This window comes from Vanellus vanellus (genome assembly GCF_965231255.1).
Source record: "Vanellus vanellus genome assembly, chromosome: 10".
NCBI lineage: Eukaryota > Metazoa > Chordata > Aves > Charadriiformes > Charadriidae > Vanellus > Vanellus vanellus.
Window position 1 is genome coordinate 4732379 of NC_138915.1, and position 21769 is coordinate 4754147.

General features: G+C 39.8%; 1 protein-coding gene across 1 annotated transcript in view; it reads right to left on the reverse strand.

The window, feature by feature from the left end:
* Positions 1 to 5027: 5027 nt before the first annotated feature.
* COL4A5 (collagen type IV alpha 5 chain) overlaps positions 5028 to 21769 on the reverse strand; it is a gene marked incomplete at its 5' end in the record, with an annotated part of 85196 nt that continues 68454 nt past the window's right edge. Inside the window, 15 exons of the mRNA XM_082488274.1 lie at positions 5028 to 5300; positions 6802 to 6974; positions 7291 to 7405; positions 7988 to 8165; positions 8507 to 8719; positions 9766 to 9864; positions 10135 to 10263; positions 10645 to 10716; positions 10887 to 10959; positions 11366 to 11499; positions 17845 to 18030; positions 18839 to 18889; positions 19454 to 19552; positions 20111 to 20191; positions 21453 to 21579. Of these exons, the coding sequence (XP_082344400.1) occupies positions 5219 to 5300; positions 6802 to 6974; positions 7291 to 7405; positions 7988 to 8165; positions 8507 to 8719; positions 9766 to 9864; positions 10135 to 10263; positions 10645 to 10716; positions 10887 to 10959; positions 11366 to 11499; positions 17845 to 18030; positions 18839 to 18889; positions 19454 to 19552; positions 20111 to 20191; positions 21453 to 21579 (1812 nt within the window). The 3' untranslated portion in view covers positions 5028 to 5218. The remainder of the gene's footprint in view (positions 5301 to 6801; positions 6975 to 7290; positions 7406 to 7987; positions 8166 to 8506; positions 8720 to 9765; positions 9865 to 10134; positions 10264 to 10644; positions 10717 to 10886; positions 10960 to 11365; positions 11500 to 17844; positions 18031 to 18838; positions 18890 to 19453; positions 19553 to 20110; positions 20192 to 21452; positions 21580 to 21769) is intronic.

Below are 21769 nucleotides of genomic sequence, written 5' to 3' on the forward strand. Positions count from 1 at the left end.
GTATCAAATAGGTTCCTGTCAGAGTTTAGGGCAGAAGGGAACAAGTATGGCTTACTGGTGTAAGTAAGTTCTGGAGTAATGGTTTGGTTTGATATGTATTGAATAAGGTCTCTGTATGTAAAACCTAAACCTACATAGATACCTTGTAATTTCAGGTAATGCACCCACTTGCAAAAACAATTTAAGTTGGAAAATACCAACAAAACATAGTGCCTTTTCAAATTCCTTGCTGACATGAAGGATATGTCAACAATTCTGTATAGAAAGAGCTTTTATGCATAGATGTGAGTGTATCCTATTGCCGTAATTGTTGTTGACTACTGTGAGGTGTCTTGGATTAGACTTTTTCTTTCTTTAAAAATACCCAATTTAATTCTTACCCTGTTACTCCATGTAAAAGTCAAGTTCATGGTAAGAACAGGGTTTTCTCAAATAAACCAGCTCCCTTCCTCAGGGCCCCATTTTATAGCATGTAGCCTGTGTTGGGAAGAAAACAGTGCTGCTCATACAGGGCAAAAACAGCCCTACCAGCAGTAAACAAACAGTGAAAATTATCCAAACACTGTCAAGGCTGTTGCAACAGTCTCACAGTAACTGCTTTAAGAGACCTTTGACTGAACGGCTTGTTGGGTCTGAGATGGGCTAACTGCTTCAGGGTTGGTCTGGGTTTTTTTTTTTTTTTGGGGGGGGGGGGGGGGGGGGGGAAGGATGAGGACATAGTTTTGCACTAATTTTTCAACCCCCCCCTTTGGGTGAATCATTGACAGGATGCCCTTGCTTCTGAAGCATAGCGAAAGCCCTCAATGAAAACCAGAAGGCAAGCAAGGCTTCCTATCTGAATTTGAAGAAAATCACTAGAATATATATTAAAAGTCTTTGTTTCAAAATACATTGGCCACTTCTAATGGACCTTCTACCTCACTGAGCAACGTTGTACTGGAAATAGCCAAATAAGTGGGAAGGAGAGGGTCACGGCAGGGAAGAAGGACCCTTTCAGAGTTTACTGGGTTACAATGAAATTTGTATTGCATTGTTTTCATCCCTGCATCCTCTATTGGCTACAGCAATAGTGTTCCCTCAAATAGAGTAAGTTTCTCCCCTCATTTTTCCATGAAGGGTTGTAAAGCAACACGTCTTAGGGGGGAAACAGGGGCACTGAGCTTGCCATATATATCTCCCCCCTCCTCCCCTTTTGTTAAAGAAACAGCCCAAGCTCAGTTTCTTTGGTTTTCTACTGAGGTATTGAGTTAATTTAAAACTTTATAAAGCAGCATTATGGCTATAGGAGAGTGACTGTCAGGAAATGCAGCTCAGCAGTGCTGAGCAGCTCTGTGCCCCACCCTGGGCTATAGCCACTCAAGACAGCCCTCTCTCTGCTTTCCTAACCAGTTGCTCTTCACCTCACTGCCAGCTGATGCTGGTCTTGGGCAGCAGTCACCCAACTGCTACAAATGGGTTGAGTTAACAATCTGTCTTTTAAAAGCTAATGGTTCTGAATACTTACCCTACATTTAAACTGTAGAACACTCCTCCTACTCCCCTGAGCTCATCACTGTTCCTGCCTTCCGTTAGCAATACGGTCTTGCTTCAGGGCTCCTGCGCAATTTTCAGCAGAAGCATTCTGCGTCCAGCCACAGTGCCGGATCGTAACTTTTCTGGAAGGACCTGTTAAAAACATACAATGCTGCTCACACCAGTATAGTCCTAAATCTGGCAAAATGGCCTTCCCTCTGTGGTGTTCTAGGATGACACTTCTGTGCAGTCCAAGCAGCATACTGGCTACACAATACTTAGAATAGATATCAAAGTATATAGAAAATAATTGCAGAAGAGCAAATTTTAGAACTCAAGCATTTGTTGCTTGCCAAATCAATACATCACTTTTAAAAGCAGTTTTAGAATTTGAAAAAGTAGGTACTTCTTCCACCCTTTGATGTGAGAAATCCTCACTCCAGAGGGGCCTGACCTTTACACCAGAGGACGAAATGCAGCACGCTTAGGAGCTTCTAAAGCACCCCATTTGCACGTAGTAGTCTCAGTTGTTGTATAGAAATGTTGCTGACTGCTTTATGCTCCACGCGAGTGGAGTTCCTGGAAGTGCCTGCATGCAGCAATGATTTTAACAGCTTAGGAGAAGGGGAAGTGTCTGCCCCATCCCTGGAGGTGTTCAAGGCCAGGCTGGATGGGGCTTTGAGCAACCTGGTCTGATGGGAGGTGGAAGCACAGGGGTTGGAACTTTCTTTCAAAGCTATATGGTGCCCTCCGGTGGCTAAAGCGTGCCACTTGTCCCCATACAACTTAAAATACAATTGTCTTCCAGGATCCTGCTCAAGATATTAACTAAAATAGACTAACATTACATGATTAGTTAAGAGAATAAAAGCTATAATTAAAAACAAATTAGACTTCAGGAAAAAGAGCCTTAATGTAGATGAGGAAGTGGTGTTCTGAGCTGGATCATGTTTAGGCTATGTTGAAGACTACTTTAAGGCTCTAACGTTTAAAACAGTTTTTAATTTTTTAATAATAAATCTGCAAACACAAGCTTTTACCTGTAGTTTAATATTTATATACTGATGGATAGCACCTAGAGGCCCCAACCAACATTTGAGCCCCCTCAATGTCTCTGCCCCAAAGAGCTTACAGTCTAAGCAGTCAAAAGAAGTAGGATAAAATAATAACCACGCTTTCTTTTATAGATCAGTAACTCTGATCCAACACAGGTCAAGTGATTTACCTGCTCTAAGGTACAGAATGTGTGGTGGGAATTAAACCAGCATCTCCTGAATCTCTGCTGCAGGTCTCAGTTAAAAGATGCTCTTTCCTCTCTAGACTACTTTTCTCTTAACAAAATTAGCCCATTTATAAATGTCAGCCTGAAGCTGATTAAGGTTCAGGACTGTTCTCCAAGTCAGGGTAAGAGCTGCAGGAACAGAACAGAGAATGTATCAGTCAGAAGTGTAGCTACTTTACATATTTTCATTTTCTGTGGTCATCTCACAGGTTTGGGACCTAAAGCTGCCCCGAGACTAGCTGTTCTGGGTGCTAGCTACCTTAGATTGGAATGCGATCTCCTCTCTTTTCAATTCAGTGGACTTTATTTTACATGCTGCCAGAGAAGCCTAGATCTGAGAAAGATGCACTGCTTGTGCACTACTGGAACAAAGGTGTTCTGCCCTTTCCCCATATATGAACACTTCTCCTTGGTGAGCGCAACACAGGTGCTGTTGGTGGGGAAGGCTGGGAGAGCTCCTTAACCTAAGCATCCATTCTTCCGCTTTTCTGGGGCTAGGGAGAAGCTGCTATGTTCATTTTAGGCTTCTGAGGAGCCAGCAGTAAGGTAAGGGCTTGTCTAGGTAAGAGACTTACTATTTTATTTCAGCTTTGGTAACAAGTTCTTGACTTGGAGGTAGCAGCAGGTTCAGTTTATTTCTACATGCATCAGCAAACCAAAATAAAAGGAGTTGAAGGATGCACATTGCTGAATTGCCCACTCTCTACCAACATGCAGCTAATTGAAAAAAAGACAAAGCTATTAATATTTTGCATTTTAAACTACAGAACTTCAGTTTCATACTTAGTTGAAAGCTTTTGAAATTAGCACCAATCTCATTGTATGTCACTGCCACCTGGTCAGTCACCAGTCCTATGTCTTTTGTCAAGTGTGCATAAAACAAGGAGATTTCTGATGCTCCGTGTTTACAGTGATAACTGAAAGATAAGAATTAATAGGCTTTAGCAGATAAATTACTTAACAGTAGTCAATAAACAAATACACTTCACCTGTATAAAGCAGTATGTTAATTCACAAGTTAAGTTGTATTGATAGTTGAGGTGGCAATATACAACAAAAATACTACAGTATCATCACTTGAAAAATAGTCTTGCTTTGTCAGGGAGCTCTGTTTATACATACGGGTAAATGAAACAGCACTGACCATAGAAGCTGCACAGTCATGCATACAAAAAGTGATCACTTTTCAGCTATTGCACAAGTAGTGACACTTGAAGACATACACAGCAGGATTCTTACAAAATGACATCAGAAAGACTGCATGCACCATCTTTCAAGGCCTTATGTGAACTATACATACGCAAGAGTTGCTGTATACTGTAAATACATTGTGGATGTGTATAAATTCACATAAGATTAAAAGATTAATTTGTAAATAGGGAAAGAACAGTTTCCACCAGCTTATGCTTTATTTTAGTCAGAAGGTTTCTTAGCGTGTACGCTATTTTGGATAAAATGCACGACACCACTTCTGAGTAGAAGTTTCCAGTAAGCATAATCTTAAATGCTTCGGTAACTGAATATTCCCAAGGAACAGGTTTTGTTAAACCAAACTGATTACTAAAATGTGAATGTGACTTTTATTCAGAAAAGAATGATATAGAATATGGCTAATAATTTCACATATTTTCACAAGATACAAAAACCCTCTTTTCAAGTGGATTGGTATTTCTAAGCACAAATAAAACCACTGGTAGCATGGTGTGCAACATTTAAAACCCTGATCAAAATGACTTCAGAATAATTGTGCATTCCTCAAATATATCAGGTGGGCAACTGAGGAAGGAAATGAAATATTAAATGAACAGGTTGTCGTAAGAGGGGTAAATTCTCTATGTACCACAAGTTTCGTAATAAAATACTGCCATAAGTTTCATTTTAGACATAAGCGTTTTTATAACAGTCTGGCTTGTTTCTAAATGACTGAAAATTTCAGCTAAAAAGGTGTTTACACAATATACACATTTCATTACTTACAAAGAGAAATAAGCTTAAAATTTCATATTAAAAACCTGGGATACAGTAGGGTTAGTAGCACCATGAAGAGTGTTTTTCAAAACTGCAGTCTTGTTATTTTAAACATACTCAGTGCGTTGTGTTTTTCTTTATTCTCTTGGTTGATCAAAAAGGTGCCGTTTTGGTACAGGGAGAGAAATGAAAAAAATTCATCTTCTGATCCTTTGTGAACCTCAAGTGTTTTTCTCTGTTTCCAAGAGGTCAATTCTTTCATCTTAGTCCGGTTGTCAAATATGTACCAAAGAACCCTTAGTTTGGCACATGAGTGAGGTACACTTGAATTTGCATGGTTAAACCAGTTTGGATTTGTTTTCTTCTTTTCTTTCTGCACAGTAGCACCATTGTTGCAGCTGGAAGACAGTGCATCTTAGGAATTTTCAATTGTTTTATAAAACATTCTCCAAGACGTTACGTCTTCTTCATGCAAACTTGACAACGACTAATACGCGTCCTCAAGTCTCCAGCTTTCAGTGTCTCTGACTGAGGTTTACTGGTTGACAGACACAAAGGTAAGGTTAGGTTAGCTTTCCCTTTGTTTACAGAACTTTCCTTTAAACTCACAGTTTAAGGTAACACTTAAGTGGGGAATTAGTCCTGTATTCGAGAGTTTTCCTTAAGAGTGATCTTTGTATGTCTTCAACACCAAGTGACAGAAGCTCAGTTTTGTCCAGTGTCTCAGTATACACAAGGTAGCCTAATAAACTGCTTCAGTCTAGCGTACGATGTAGCAACAAATACCAAACTGAGTTGAAGGTGAGTTTTGTACATTTGAGACAGTATTTCTGGGGTATTTGTTTGTAGCCTTTGGGTTTCTCAGTTGAAGGGTACTTTTAACAACCCATAAAAAAATACTGCTACAATGAGATATGTATTTAAGTGATGGCTTTACCAAATTTTTTATTTGTATTCTGAAAGGGTGGGGAGGCAGGAGATTAATATAACATTTGTATAATATGCATGTACACACAGCAAGTCTGATTCTTAAAAATTTTGTTAAGAATAGAATAAAAGAGGAAGTTGTGTTTGTGGGAGACAGAAAATAGTAGAGACAAAAAACTCAAAGGTGCATGGTAGTTGTTAGTAGGCAGTTTTCACTAGTGAATTACCTCTGATCAACTACCCTGAGACTTAGAGTGATGACTATTTAATGCCCATCAAGTATCATGGTTGTAGGTGTTACACAAGACCAACTTAGGGGCCACTACTGCTGGGTAACACAGTGCACATTGCCAGCCCTGTACCACAAAGCTACATTTTCCAATTCGGTGCCATTGGGAATATTTATGAGGGTTTTATCAGTACACAAACAAGGCAGTAGTAATTTATTCTATGAAAGGAGAGGATTCTTTTCAAAGAAAAAACTGGTTTACTACTCAATTTAAAAGGGGAAAAGTTTGAGGAGCTGAGAGACTCCAGCTGAAATGCTGACTGCAGGGAAGCTGAGGACAGAACGTCCAATGGCTTCCTTGCCACCAAAATGTCATCCTAATTCTTCTGGAAAGTACTGGAAAAAATGCTTGCCACAGAGTGTATGATACCTCCTTCACACAAGACTTACACTCTACTTAAAAACAGGTTATATGAACATCTGCCCTCAAAGGTTTATCTTGCCCTTTATACCTGTCCCTTATATGTCTGTGAACTACTACTGAAAGGCCTGGCAAGAAAAAAAACCACCAAAATCTATCTTTTAGGCTCCAAATACAATAACTACAGTAGGACTACTTTCAGAGAAGGTACTACTAAATGTGAATAAGAATGGACATAAAAAGAATCTGACTCCTTGCAAAACAGAATGTGCCCTAGCAAGTTTTTACATAATATTAAAGACTTACCAAGGAAACACTTGAAAAACTGGTTGTGAGGGGAAAACAAACTAAATTATTTCCCTATACCCCTGTAAACAAATCTCTTTTGATCTTCAGAATAAATTCTGTTTCCAAAGCTTTCATTCTGGAATAAAGCAATATACAATAAACAGGTTTTCTTACCTGAACATTTCTGACACCTCTACAGTTGCCAGCCAGAAACTATATGAATTGGCATAGTAATTACAAGTGCCACGACCATGGCATTCAATAAATGGAGCTGAGCGGAATTCTTCTAAACAGGATCCAGGTGATGCCAAGGCCTGTCCAGAGCCCTCTGCTCCAGCACTAGTGTGCTGGTGTATGGGTGGAGGAAAGAAACACACAAACAAGGATCTTACAGTAGGTGGTAAAAATTAAACAGCACAGCATTCAACTACTAAAAGAGCCACTGTTCATTCTTGGTTGAGATAATGTGGTGTGAGACACCTCCATAAATATCAGTTACACTGGGCTCTGTGTACTGGAACATCACTGTTAATCCTCGCTACAATGGTTAGTAAATTAAGGTAAATGAAGATTTTGAATGACAACCATTGTAGTTTTTAACAAAGTCCTAAAGTAGCTGGTTGAGGACACAAGCAGTGTCCTGGAGCAGGAGGCAATTCTTACCATCATGAAAGAGTAACCAATCCAAAGGGAGTCCCAGCCTGGAGGACACGAAGGAATCTGAATGGTCTGACTGTGGACAGCTATCACCATAGCAGGAGCTTCACATACAACACATCTGGACACAGGGGAAGTATCAGAGAAACACGTGATATTAAAATGTAATAGGAGTTTGCTTTATTAAAGAATTTTTATACAGAGAAAGGAAGGAAAAATAGCCTGTGAAAGGCTGTCCTATTAATCTACACTTCTAATTCTCACGTATTTTTTAACTGCAATAAGGCAGTATTTTGGAGTGCAAGATCTGCCTGTATTTCCAATAACAACCATTGCGTAAAATACTGAAGCAGTTCCTGAAACAAGAACTGGAAGCTCATATTCCCCAAGCTAATGCCTTAATCCTAGAGCTAATGGCTCTCATGTTCTCTTTCCCATCCACGGCGATCTTGCACCACTGACTACACAGCTTCCTCAGTCAAGGAGAGCTCTTATCAGCCTTTCAGTTTCTAATTATCACTGCTGCATGTAGACAGACCTTTTTTAAGACAACGAATACTTAAAACAAGCTATTTTCCTAGTATTTCCCAGAGCAAAACATGACAGATTCATCTCCTAATATCCAACCTGCACGTTGGAAATACATGGATAAGATGTGCTGTTTATCCAGACATTAGAGACCCGATAGCCTGCTTTGTCTCACCGGCTAATGAATGGCTGGATGCTTTGCCCAGTCAGTGGCTCCATGCTCATCGGCATCGGCTCTGGAGTTGACAGCCAGTAAGAATAGTCATTCCTTGACGCAAAATTACAAACATTGTTGATGTTGCAGAACATGAAGGGCATGGTGCTGAAACGTCTAAGACAGCTCCCAGCAGTACCTACAGAATAAGATATATAAAATGTGAGCAAAGTTTTCACTTCATTGCTTTTTATAGCAATTCTTTGAGAACAGTAATTGTGTATTTTTCCTCTCCACCTGTGAGTGCACAGCATGTGTTATCCAATTGTCACATGTGGGAAAAACTTATCAGTTTTGGTTTACATTCTTTCATCCTGAATTATAATGTGCACCCTCTGGAGGTACTAGATCTTAGCATGCAACTCCCATCCTCTCATCTAAGAAATCTCTAAGACTGTCATATCTTCAGAGAACCAGAGCATTTCAAGAAGCAGCTACAACCTCTTTCCCATTAAAGACAGAGAATACAGAATATCTCACCCAAATCTTGGCCATGTGCTCTTTCATTTCCTTGAACATATAGAAGAGAGAATCCATCATATATTCTTGATGTTCCTTGTGGACATAGTGGTGTATCCCTGGTCTGGCTGTGCCGAGTAATAAGGAATCCGTGAGCAACAGAAGCTGTTCCAGGAGGACCGGGTGGGCCTTGTAAGCCATCAGGACCAGGAGGTCCCTGTATTCCTCGTGAACCTGTTCAGACAAGAGAAACACAACACACAGTATTAACACCATTCCATGCTGTTTTAGTCCAAATCAGCTTCCCAATTCCAAAACGTATTAATCTGTCTATGCAGCATAATAAGATAATGTTGAAACGACTGCTCAAGATCACAAAATAAATGGCAGAGCCAGAAACAGAAGCAAGTCTCACTCTAGAGCATGTTATGATAATACCTGTGCCAAAGCCCACCAAAATGAATAGAAAAGCTGCAGTCAGTTTTGGGAGTAGGTTACAAGAAATGGCAATAGGCTAGAACAACCTTGAATAAGAGCAAGAATGAGTCATGTGACTTAAAGATATCAGAAAAGGCATTTGTTCTTGAACAGCAAAAATATCAGGAAATACAACTACAAATATGTAGACTGTCTTATTCCACAGTCATCATTATTTACATTTTTTCACTGAAATAACGCTAACAGATTTCATAGAGCTACTCAGAAAAAAGGAAAAAGGCATTATGGATTTTTGTACTGTTTTAACTGTTTCAATTCTAATATTTTTTTTTCTCACAAGTTGCAATATATAGCTACTTAATATGTATCCCCTTCTTTAGAAAATTGTCCCAGTGCCTAGTCCAATTTCTTGTCTCAAATCATAATTCAGTAACTCTAAGCAATAGCTGCATGGTAGCCTGATCTCTGCCTTTGGTGAAATTCTTTCCTTCATGATTTCCATGCAAAATTAAAATTATTTTACTAATCTCTTTCTTCTGTTTCTTACTATCTTCATTATCTTCTGTGCATCATCTGTACTGCAAAGGGGATGCCATTAAGCTTGAGATAAAGCACTCTACAATATTATTCAGCAATGACCAGCAACATGTTTGTTCCAAGAATAGTCCAAACCAAAGGATGTTCAGCTGCTTGTAATATTTTTGCATTAAGAAAATCCTAAAATTATGATTTTATTATTATTCCCATGAGGCAGAGATCTCTCTTCCCAGTACTAGCTTGCACTCACAAAAGGGAGCATCTCTTTTTCCACTGGTTCCTCCCTCATAGGATAAACACCATACCTGGTTGACCGGGAAGACCTCTCTCTCCTTTACGTCCTGCTGGACCATCAAAACCAGGTAGTCCATCTCGCCCTGGGTCACCAGGAAGACCAATTGGACCTAGAATAGACAAATGCGTAAGTGAAGCAAAAGCTCTTGAAATCTCATTACAGAAATCTTTAAATTGTCTGGGACTCATCTATTGTTTCTTCATGATATGTTAGATAACAACAGACCATTACATCAGATTTGTATGGTAGAACCCTACATTTATCTTTTGCTTCTTGCTGAGCTCAGTAACTTGTCTCTGCAGCCTATGCCAAGTGACTCGCGTTGCAACCTGCGGTCAGCTATACTTCTTATTTTCTCTGCAGCCACCTAGGATCATACCTGGCAGTCCCTGTGGCCCTGGCAATCCAGGTGGCCCTTTCGACCCAGGCTGTCCTGGAGGACCTGGGGGACCAGGGTCACCTTTCACGACAATGCTTCGTCCAATGGTACCTGGTAAACCTGGTGGACCTGAGAGAAAGCAGCTCAGTATTAGATAAACCAAGGTGGAAGTCATCATTAAACAGTTTCTGTTATTCCTATTGCAAAGTCAGAAGCCAAGAGCTCTAGCAATGCAAAGAATAAGTGTCTATATAAGGCGTAAAAGTTGTCTTGGAGACACCCTCCACCCCCAAAGGACAGCTCTTGCAGGGGTTAATCCGTGTAAACTGGATAGAGAGTATAAAATATGGCAGGATTACTTGTAGGGCTAAAACGTATAGCCTGGAATTGTGTTTAAGCTGTTGCTTACTTACTTTCATTGCTGGCTAAGACCAACTCAGTCCTACATCTGCATAACAAATTCTACTGGCAGGGAGCAAAAGGGACAATAACGCTACCCAGGACTCCTACCTGGTGGGCCTGGAAGTCCTTGGGTGCCTGTGAGGCCAGGGGGTCCTGCAGGTCCAGTGGGACCCTTCATACCTGAAACATCAAATTCACACAGTTACACAGTGAAAGAACAAGCTGTCTTACAAACTCTGCTGCAGGAATTGCCAAAATCAGGCTTCTTTTCTCCCCAAGGGGCTGTTACTGTGTCTGGACATTTTCCCTTGAAATGCTAGTTAAATACCTGGGAATACCCAGTTAAATACCTGGGAATCCTGGAACACCTGGAACACCGGGGTCGCCCTTCATTCCATTCAGGCCTGGACGACCAGGATCCCCCTGAACAGAACAGCTTCACGTTATTCACTCATCTCCTCAGCAGTTTCAGAAAAACAAATAGAAAAGGTGGCTGGGGAACAAATAAGCACACTTTGGGTCTGTGAACTAGTGCTTTGAAGGACAGAGGCCGTGCGTTTTGCTTACTGCACTGGATGCTGTCAGAGAACGCTGTAACATGAAGTGTGCATTGACAGCTCCAGCTCTCATGGGAATGTAATAGGGACAACCTGCCCAGATACTGGGAGATAATTAAGGAAAGGACCCTGTTACTTGCTACAAAACAGGGTGTTAGCTACCACATTTTGGCTTTTATTTTACTATGATAAACTGCATGCTCCGCCCAAATATATTCCATTTTTATTGCATTTAAAATAAACTAGGGGGAAAACTCCATTTCTTGTAGTACCTGGCGTCCAGGTGGTCCTTGATCTCCCTTTTGACCAGTCAAGCCAGGTGGGCCAGGTTGACCTGGGTTCCCTTTTTCCCCTTTAAGTCCTCCACTGCCTGGTGGCCCTCGTGGACCTTCTGGGCCTGGTGGACCTTAACATTGCAGAACAAATAGGCATATATCAGTACATATCAACCATTCTCCCCAAGTTTGTGCCTTCAGTGTTTAAAAAAAAAAAAAAAAAAAAAGAGAGATATTTTGGCTTGACTTCCTACCTATATTTCAATGCTGAATTCAGGATAACTAAAAAGAAAACAGAGGGATTATTTGCACTACCCAAATCAGGAACCAAGGCTCCTTATCTAGCTGATGAAGAGAAGCAGGTCTTTCCAGAAGGTAGTGCAACACACCTGCGTTACAAGCTTACCAGTGACCAGACCAGTGCCTTTATAGGAGCCAAGAAACCCAAAATTAGATGGTACAAATATCCCCTCTGATAAGCTGCATTACATTCACCATCTCTTAAGTGCTCTCTTAACAGACTGAATTCCTTTTGAAAGCCAGTCTCGACAATGTAATATATTGCTGCTTTTTTTCTGTTAGAATTTAACATACCTCGAGGAGCCCAATATATACTGTCTAGTGACTGCTATTCAGCAGGAAACCCATCGTTCTGCCTTGCCTAACTACTAATCTGAGTTGCAGAAACTGCCTTACATTGAATGACATTCCCTCCAACTGATTTGTCTATCTTTAGTAGAATTATGCTGTGTAAATCCAACAGAGGAACTGGGCTGGTCTTTAAATATTTTCCCTTTGCTATAGCCACGTTAATCCAAAGCAAAGCAGTGGATTTAAATGCAACTTATGTATTTGGAGAACTGAAAGATGAGACCTCCACCTTTATGACACCATCTAAGTAGAAGGTTACCGATATTAATTTGTGTCAAAACAAACTGTATGCAAGTGCAGCAACAGCTAATAATATTTTACAAGTTAGATCTCATAATTGGATTAACAAAAGGATCCCTTTGCAGGACAGTGCTATGACATTCTCCCCTGCAGTACGACAAGTCTAATAACATTTATCCGTGTGCTGGATTTTCAATTCTTCTGCAACCTCAAGTAATTTAACATCTCTTTTGACATACTCATAGTCTATATTCAGTAGATAAATTTGATGAGCTGTATTTCTGCATGCAAATCTGAGTATAGAATTCCTTCCAAAATTTTTCTTTTTAAATCAACAGCAATTTTGTACCAGATTTCACACATACCCTGTAGCAGTTTCAGCTACAGAAAACATCCCATCATGCAAGGATTTTTTGTGTTCACTTTGCTCTTTTATACTGGTCTAGTATTGTACATATTCAAAATAATAAGAGGTTACCATCTGAGGCATGCTAATCAAACACATACTGCAGGGTAACCATAGTCCTTAAAAAGATAATCACAGAATTACAGGAAAACATCCGTTTCTCTTACATCAAGTGCAACGCAGTAAAATAAATCGACCGAGTTAAGAGTCTAACCTGGAGGACCTGGAAGGATCAGAGTTCACCAAAGCCCAATGATCGATGTTAGAAGGGTCAGACATCACACAGTACAAAACAAGATTACTAGTTAGAAATAGTACAGATGACAGCATATACACTACACAACAACCCATTTCACCAGCATATTTTGTATTTACAATATAACCACATGCATGCATAAAACCATACATGAATACACAACGATATGTATTTTCAGATACAAGTTATTCTGGTGACTAGGCTCTACTAAGACTAATTTGACACTTCACTTAACAGCAAACTTAAAGCTTTACTAAAGAATGTGTTATTGCTATAACATTACAGCTGAGGCCTGTGACTGGTTAGTCCTACACACAATGGGGTTTGGACTATATAACCATTTCACTGACAATATTCACCACCACAGGGCCGGGAGCTTGGCAAATATGCAGGTAAATCGTCAATGACAACTTACTCTTGAGCAAAATTCTGCTTTGGGCAGGGGGGGAAGCATGATTAACAGAAGGACTTATCACCACTAATCAGGTATGAGCCTCAACTATCTGTGAATACAATTCTAGGACTGAAAAGTAGGCTTATACCTTCTTCAAAACAGTAAGCAGGATTGACACGGATCAAAAGGGCTGCAAATGCTATAAGCAAAAATACAGTAGAACTTACAAATTTAGAGTTTGTTGCTTTACTGTTGGCATTATTTTTTCGTGATAAAAATACCCTAAGATGCTAATTTACCTGTTTAAGGTTATTAAGGAGAATGGCATGTGATAACATCCTTAGAAAAATCATTTAAATGTCCTCTTTCAAAAGGCAAGCTGGTTGTCCCTACTGTGCTCCCGAATTAATACGTATTTTAGCTCCTGTGATACTTGCGTCTTTCCTGTCAGTGAAATGATTTACGTATATCAACATATCACCATGCAATTCACACATAAAAACTACATGAAATGCTTGTCAGGTTTACCTCGATGCACTATTTCTTATGTATTTGGTAAATTATTTTAAATACTAACCGTGATACGGTTGTTAAAAATAACGACATGGATATTTCATTGTTACTGTTAAGCACTTACAAATTATATTCCACTGTTAAATAAGTTTTGCTATGATGTATAAATCTGCCCTATACTTGTTGATTATTGAATTCTGGCTGGACACAGTCACAGGGTGGAACAAAACATGAAGCAATTAAGTTCTTCTCAGCATACCCATGATGGTAGCCCTCTTTGAAAGTGTGGTTACTGCTTGTGTAACCACAGTTTAATTAAAAGGTAAAGTCACATTCCTTTTTTTTCCATTACTGCGTCAAGCTAGGATTCAAACACCAGGGGCGAGCGCATTTGCTACCTCACTGTGCTTATGACAGCCACTAAAACCTAAAGCATATTCCTTCATTGAATTTTGATGGCAGTTCTTTGCTTCCTGAAAGTTGTCATAGCAAAACCTAAAGACATCATCATTATTAAATAGATATACCAAGTCATTTGCTATCTAGACACAGATGTTAAAAATCTTCCCAAGGGCTGGCTTGTGCTACATGCTGATATGCTAAAATTATGGTAAGCTTGTGAAAATGGGAATGTAAGCTGGGAACGTAAGTCATCCCTGTCACTCTGTATAAGTTTTTCTACTGACACTGTTGGTATAAAAGAAGCATCTAATTTAAGTCACTTGAGAGTGTCCAAAATCAACAGTAGCAGGTGTTACAAAAATGAATACTGTCACTTGCCCAAGCTGCAAACACAATTATACAGCAAAGGCATGGGAGAACAGTGCAATGTACTTTTTAAAAAGAGATGAAAACCAGTATATATTGTTTTCCACTGCACTGAGAATAAATATCCTAAAACAAGTTTAACACTCGGGGACACTTTATAAAAGCCTTGCAAATCTGGACCCACACGATCTTCCACTATGGGGAGGGCAACACTACGCCCTTCCAATGTCAGTCCTACAACAACATGGAAGAAGAGTCAGAAAACCAACTCCGAGCTTTTCTTTTCTAACACAAATTAAAAGGTATGTCTGAAAAATGACTCAGCATATCTACACTTAGACACCACAAAAGTATATACATTCAATTTTCATGCAAAGTTATTATTTTGGAGTTAAGGGGCTAACCTGAGGGACCTGGGAGTAGGGGGTCAGAGTTCACCAAGGTCATCATTAGAACAAGGGGAAAAACATCAAAATTGTTAGAAATATCAACAAGCTAACATATTCAACTAAACCTTTCTCTTTAGATTTAGCTCAATATTCCTTTACATAGAGTATGCGAAACACCAAACTATTACTATTCATAGCAATGAAAATAGACATGTGGAGCAACAGCAATGTTGTGTTGCCCTGGAAATTGGCTTAATTTTATAATCAATTAATAAATCTGTCCCAACAGCATCTATCAATGTTTGTTTTAGGGGCAACTCAACTGAAACCAGAGAGCTACATCATGTTTGACTTCATCACTTTTACTAATCTTAGAATATACCCAGAAGTCAAACAGTATGCACGTACAGCTTCTGGTTTTATTTACGGCCCTAGAAGGGGGGTAATTTGACAGCCACACAGCTGCTTTTATCACTAACTGCCTTATGTTGAAATGTTACAAAATCAGCATTCCAACAATAGACTGTGTTATCACATTTGAAACAAAAGGCTGGAGTGCTGATTGAACCAGAACTGCAATAATAGTTTGGTTTATCCACATTAGTTCACGCATAACTGAGCAAAGCAAATGCTTCACTTTATACATTGCATGCAACAAAAACGGAAATCGGAGAAAGAGAAAGAGGGAGAGAGAGAACATGGCTGAGCAGAACCTCACTGGTTGTTTCCCCCCTGCCAATGCTCATAAAACTGCACAAAATAAGTCCCGACATTCATTTACCTCCCCAGCTGATTAGAGTCAGTAAACACCTGATTTATAACAGAGAAGTGTGAACAGGATGAGAAGCTTCATTAAAAACACCGATGCTACAGCACAGCATAGAATTTCAGTTGATAGGTTTTATTATACATCAGGAGCAGCTTAGATTGTTTACTTTTTTTAGCGTTTGGAGATATCCTCTGTATAAAAATCTTATAAAAATGAAAGCTCTTATGGACCAATCACCTTCCTGTGCCAAAATTTTAATTGCTGTATCACTCTACACACAGAAAAAATATCTTTGGGAGATCTTGACAGGCTTTTATTTGGGGACACTTAAATTACAAAGCCCAAGTCCAGCATCCCACCATCTCTTACCCCTTCACTCCTTCTCCTGCTTGCCCCAGCTGCACTCTAACCACAGTGAGCAGGGCTGGGATTACTTGTCCCATAGTACTCCTACCTGCCAGCAAGCAACTAGGTAGAAGAGGACAAGGCCACACAGAAGGCAAGTTAGGACTACCAACTTGCTGCAGGGATGCTCCACTGGTTGGTTAGAGCCTCTGGGGGACAGCAGTGAGTAAGTTCCTCCAGGAGAAGGGGGGGAAGACTTGCAGTACTCCTTCCACTAACAAGATAGGAAACCAGGAAGAAATTGTGACTGGCTGTGAATTAATAACCCACTGGGTTGTTCCACACCAGTCACATAAAAAGCAGGTTTAGGATACAACACAGTATTTTCACTAGGGCTAAAAGAAAACCTCATACTGGCAAGCAGCACCCCAGTTTTAAGGTGTTATAAATTAAAACCAAATGTTGTTTATAATGACTCATTTTTTAAATGCACAGTTAGGATAGATGAGTTCATAGCTTACTCTGCACGAGAGAAAAGCTCATAGTGCCATTGAGAATAATCAAGTATTACTCAATTCCAGTTCTAGTAAAAATACTTTGATAAAATTCCATTCTAAAAACATTTCTCAGTGGGATTGCCTCCTCCTGTATCAGAAGCAAGCATGAGGAAAAAGCAAATCTTAGAATCATTCCAAGTGTGCACTGCAAAACTAAACTCTCCCTTGACACTCAAAAATGTACAATATATGTACAGTAGCTATTTTACAAATGTACCAACTCAAAACTAACTTTCCCCAAACGAATCTTTAAATAACAGAAAAATCTGAGGTCAGATTTTAAGGGGAGTAAATAAAAAATTACTTCTCCATTAATATGCAAAATAAAATATACTGTAATCAACCAATAGCTTGGTTTGAAATTAGTCTCCTTTAAGGAGAATATCAAACACATTAAGTGAGATGAGTCTTATTGCTGGCAAAATACTTCTGGACTCAAGATACAGCAATAAGCTTGAGCCAGAAGGGAGAGGTTCATTAAAGTTAAATTTTTCAAGAGCAGTATCTAAATGCAAATAAACATTCTATGACAAAATATAAATCAAATTCTAATACATGCCAGGGAGTCGCTCAGCTATGTTATCTCAGCATAGTGGTTTTTTCATTCCCAGAGTTAGTTGGTGCAGGAACAAAATGCAAACATGGAACGGAAAGATGAACCCGGCATGATGGTGCACTGAGTCCATGGGAGCCACATGACAATGCAGCAATGACTTATGTTACATGACACGAAGATGAAGAGGCAGCTATCCAATTTGATCATGCTGTGATGGTAGCGTGAATTTGATTGTCATGACTTTTAAAATGATGGGGTTTGTTACTTTTGGGTTTTTGTGCGCGATGACATTTGCTGATCACGTGACAGTACTGCAAAGGTATCAGACGTTCAAAAGTCGATATCGTGCTTGCTAGATGATTACTGTGACAGCATGCGAAGAATCTCCCGCTTATTAACGCATTAGATTTTTGCTGCCAGGTATCAGAAATTAATAGAAACTGAGACCGTTTTATTTTTAGATGCTGTTACTTTTGGCAACAAAATCCTCCGGTTGCCACAAATATTAAGACTTATGCCATGAGGCTTGAACTTATCAATCCAAATAAATTGAGAAAGTTTAAAGGCTGATAACCTGCCAGCAAAATATGGAAGTACTGGCAGATGTTGACAGGTATGGATCACGCTCTTACCTGGCCTTCCTGGAACACCTGGTGGGCCAGGGCTACCTTTAGGACCTTCCAGAGGTGGCCCTGGTAATCCTGGTGGACCTGGTGGACCCTGTAGACCAGGGAATCCCTGGAAACCTGGTTCTCCCTTCAGACCTGGAAGTCCAGGGGGCCCTGGTGGGCCAGGTAACCCCAGTTCTCCTTTTTGCCCTGTAAAACCCAACAGCCATGTTTATGAATACTGTTAAAATTTGATATGCAAAAAAGTCCAAATGTCAGTTTACAGAGCCATTTCTCTCTCTTGCAGAAGGTCTGGCCACAACTCACCTCATTTGCACAGTGAGACAGTATAAAATTGGTCTAATATTCAGAAAAGAGTTAGGGCTAATAATTCTTGCAGGAGAAAGTGCTATAGGTTCTGACCCGTTAAAAGGTCTTACTAAGTCTCACTTTACTACTCAGTGATGCTGTAATTCGTAAACATCCTCTGAGTTTGTAAGCCTACAAGCGATGTTTTCTGTGAAGAAATGTCAATATTAAGACTCTTTTTGGTGAGACCGCTGAAAGTTAAGACATACTTGCAAAATTTTCAAATAAGCTTGAGGAATTCAGGAGCTTTAATGCTACAGGAAAGTAATGTAATTTAGGTTGTGAAGCTGCATCTGAAAATATAGCAAGCAGCTATATTTTCAAAGCAGCTTCATCTGTCATCTGTTGTATGAATGCTTTATTTACTGAGACAAATCAGCAAAGTTCCACACAATGCGGTAGGTTATTATCCTGTGTGGATCTATTCTTTCTGTATAATTGCTAATTTAAAAAATTCAGGAGTCAGTAATGAATGTCTTTATTACCATGGTTAATTGAAAACAGTCTGCTGAGAGAAAAAAAATATGTTATTTCAGTTGTTGCTATGGCATTCATTTGTTGTAGAACATACAACATGCCCTTCTTTTTTTTGTGTATATTTAAATGGTTGAATGTAAAATATATCTAGAGAACAACAGAGAAACTTTACCTGACAATCCTGGGAGTCCTGGAGGTCCTGGGCGCCCAAAACCTGGTAGACCTGAAAAGAAACAGATTCAGCTAATAAACTGTCAGCTTTCAGATCTCCAGGAACAAGAATATGAGGCTGAGGATGATGAAAGTGCACTTTGTCTAAATCTCCAATCCCTTGAGACTACCAGGATTCTCATCCACTCTCCAGTCTACACCAAAGGTAGAGGCTGTGCTACAGGATGCATCTGTAACTTTCATAAGTATTTCCATCCATTCACAAGATGATCTTTCAGATTTTGGGAGTTGAAACAGTTACAGAATGGATAAACAGTGTAATGTCTGCCTTAAAGATAGAGCCTCAACCAAAAATGAAAATGAGTTGAAGCAATACAGCTACCATGGTATACAGAAACAGGGGCTGGTGTTGAAATCAGGTAGTAAAAATCTAAAAGCTGATTGAAGTCTTGTCCTGTGCTTCATTGGCAGCTCGACAGCACCCTTTGTGAACTGTTCAGCAGCTGGGAACCACAGGAGCAGCTTTGAAGGTATATGGGCAGTTATAAGAAAAATAGAATAGAGAAAGCAGGACACCACAGTGCAGAGGAGAAAACAAACAGGAAGGATACTTAACCTGGTTCGCCCTTCTGACCAGCTGGTCCAGGGATACCATCTCGACCAGGCTGTCCCTTCTCCCCTGAAGGACCAGGAGGGCCAGGACGACCAGTATCACCTTAAAGGGGGATAGAACACATTAGCACAGTAATGCCTAACCTGCAATAAAAAACAAACCAACCAACTTCCCCCCTCTCCCCACCATCTGAATCCAAAGGTGTGACAATGTAATAACACATTCACAAGGGGTGTAATCTTAAAATTAAAACCTTTCCCTCTCCCCTGACAATTTAGAGGCGGCTTTCAGGCCTGTGATCTTTTACGCAGTTAGTGTTTGCTAAAAAGAATATAATGCTTCCCCTTAGGATAAATTAGAATTTTGCTCTTGTAAAAACAGGTTAGACCACTAGAGTACTTAACATAAATAAAGCTGGTAAATACTGAAACAGTTAACTTCTTGTTTCAATACCTAATGAGATGACTGACAGTAGACACAAGTCATCAAGAGAAAGTTAAAACTTTTCTGTTTAATTTCAGTGAACTAAGCGTGTGCAATAGTGTTTGAGTATCCATATAGATATGTTTTCATGTTAAAAAGATAAGAAGAAAGGAAGTGGCTTCGTGTGTTATGTTTTTCCCAGAAGCATCTGTCCTTCTCTGCACTGTTCATGCTCACCTACTGGCCCAGGTGGTCCAGGCAGGCCAGGATTACCTGGAGGCCCCTCGATACCTTTTGGTCCTGGAATTCCTGGTGTTCCTGTAAAGTATGGGCATTTCAATCAAATTAAGCACAAAACCGACTTTTCAGATCTTGAAATACCATAATCCGAGATGCCCCAGGTAACAAACGAGCTAGTTGTATCAAGATACTGTATTTATGCTAATTTTGCAGATTTACAGCTAATCAAGCAGATTAATTGTCAAACAAAGAGCATACAGAAACAAGACATACTAGCACAACTGTCCTTACTGCTACTCTCAAGACTCTGTCTTAATTGTTAAGTGCCCACAGCCAAGGACGCAGTGAGTCTGGCAGTCTGCTAGGAAATCACCATATTATAGACGGGTGTTTCTGCTTGACAACAAATTGAAAGCATTACGAATTGTGGTTGAATAGTCCTTCACTAATCCTCTTTTCCTTTCCTGAAAAGGCAGCTTAATAAAACCAGTCTTAATTAGAATTTACACCATATTCTCACCCCCTACAGCATGAACCGAGTGGGGGGTAGGAAAAACAATCACAGCACGTCTCTCCTGAACAGCATCTGAGCTGGATGAAGACAGCATCTCAATACACCGTTTTGACCGTTCGCAGCCTTTCAGGCGTGGCACGAAGCAGAGGTTAAAAACTGTCAGGTTCATGGCCAGGTTTTGTCATCTTCTAAGTTTCCCGCTGCCATGACTACACTGTTATAAATTGCCTAACTTCCTACATTAAAGCAGCTCAAGCATGCTTGTAGAACACAGTCTTTATTGCTGCAAATGCAGTATAGGTAAATACCTTGCTTCTTTAAATTGAGAATAAAAGAACTGACATATACCCATAAACAATCTCTATTAATATTTTTTTAGAGAAGAGCGCAAAGCCTCATTTCATTACATTTCAGAAAGACATTTCTCTTTAGAATATATTTTTAGATAATAAATGCTATTTTAAAAGCCCAGTTTTCCTGATGACACTTTTGTATTGATTCAGGAAGGAAAAATATGGAGCCAAAACCATAGGTATTTTGTGGGTCAGAGGAGGCGAGAGTGACTGTTGTGGGGAGTGGAGAGCATTAGCTAGCACAACCACTACATCCCCTCAGAGCAGATGAGTAATTTCCAAAGGCACTCTTCAGCAGAGCGTTCACACACTTACTCTTGCAGTGACAATTCCAACAGCCCAAAGCTTAGAAACAGCAGATTGCTAGAAACATTGAAGGAAGCTGCAGCCCTTCAACGATTACCCACTGTGTTTAGATATACGTACCAATGTAAGCAAGAGGGAAAATAAAAAAAATCCTGTTTAGAATTACCTGGGAATCCAGGAAGGCCTGGTTCTCCTTTTGCACCCGGACTCCCTGGAAATCCAGGCAAACCAGGATTTCCAGCTATACCTTTACTGCCTGGACTACCTGGGTATCCAGGCAAACCAAGATCACCCTAGAAAACATTAAGCAGAAATAAGAAGCCAGTCTTTGTAAGGTGGGTAAAGCTGCTCTTGTACGTTCCCAGTCTTACCATCACAAAAAGGTCACCATTATATTGTGTCCACTTCTCCTTATCTACAGTTAATATTAACCATCTTGCGTAAAGATTTTAACTCTTTCCCCTACAATTTTGTATAGAGAAT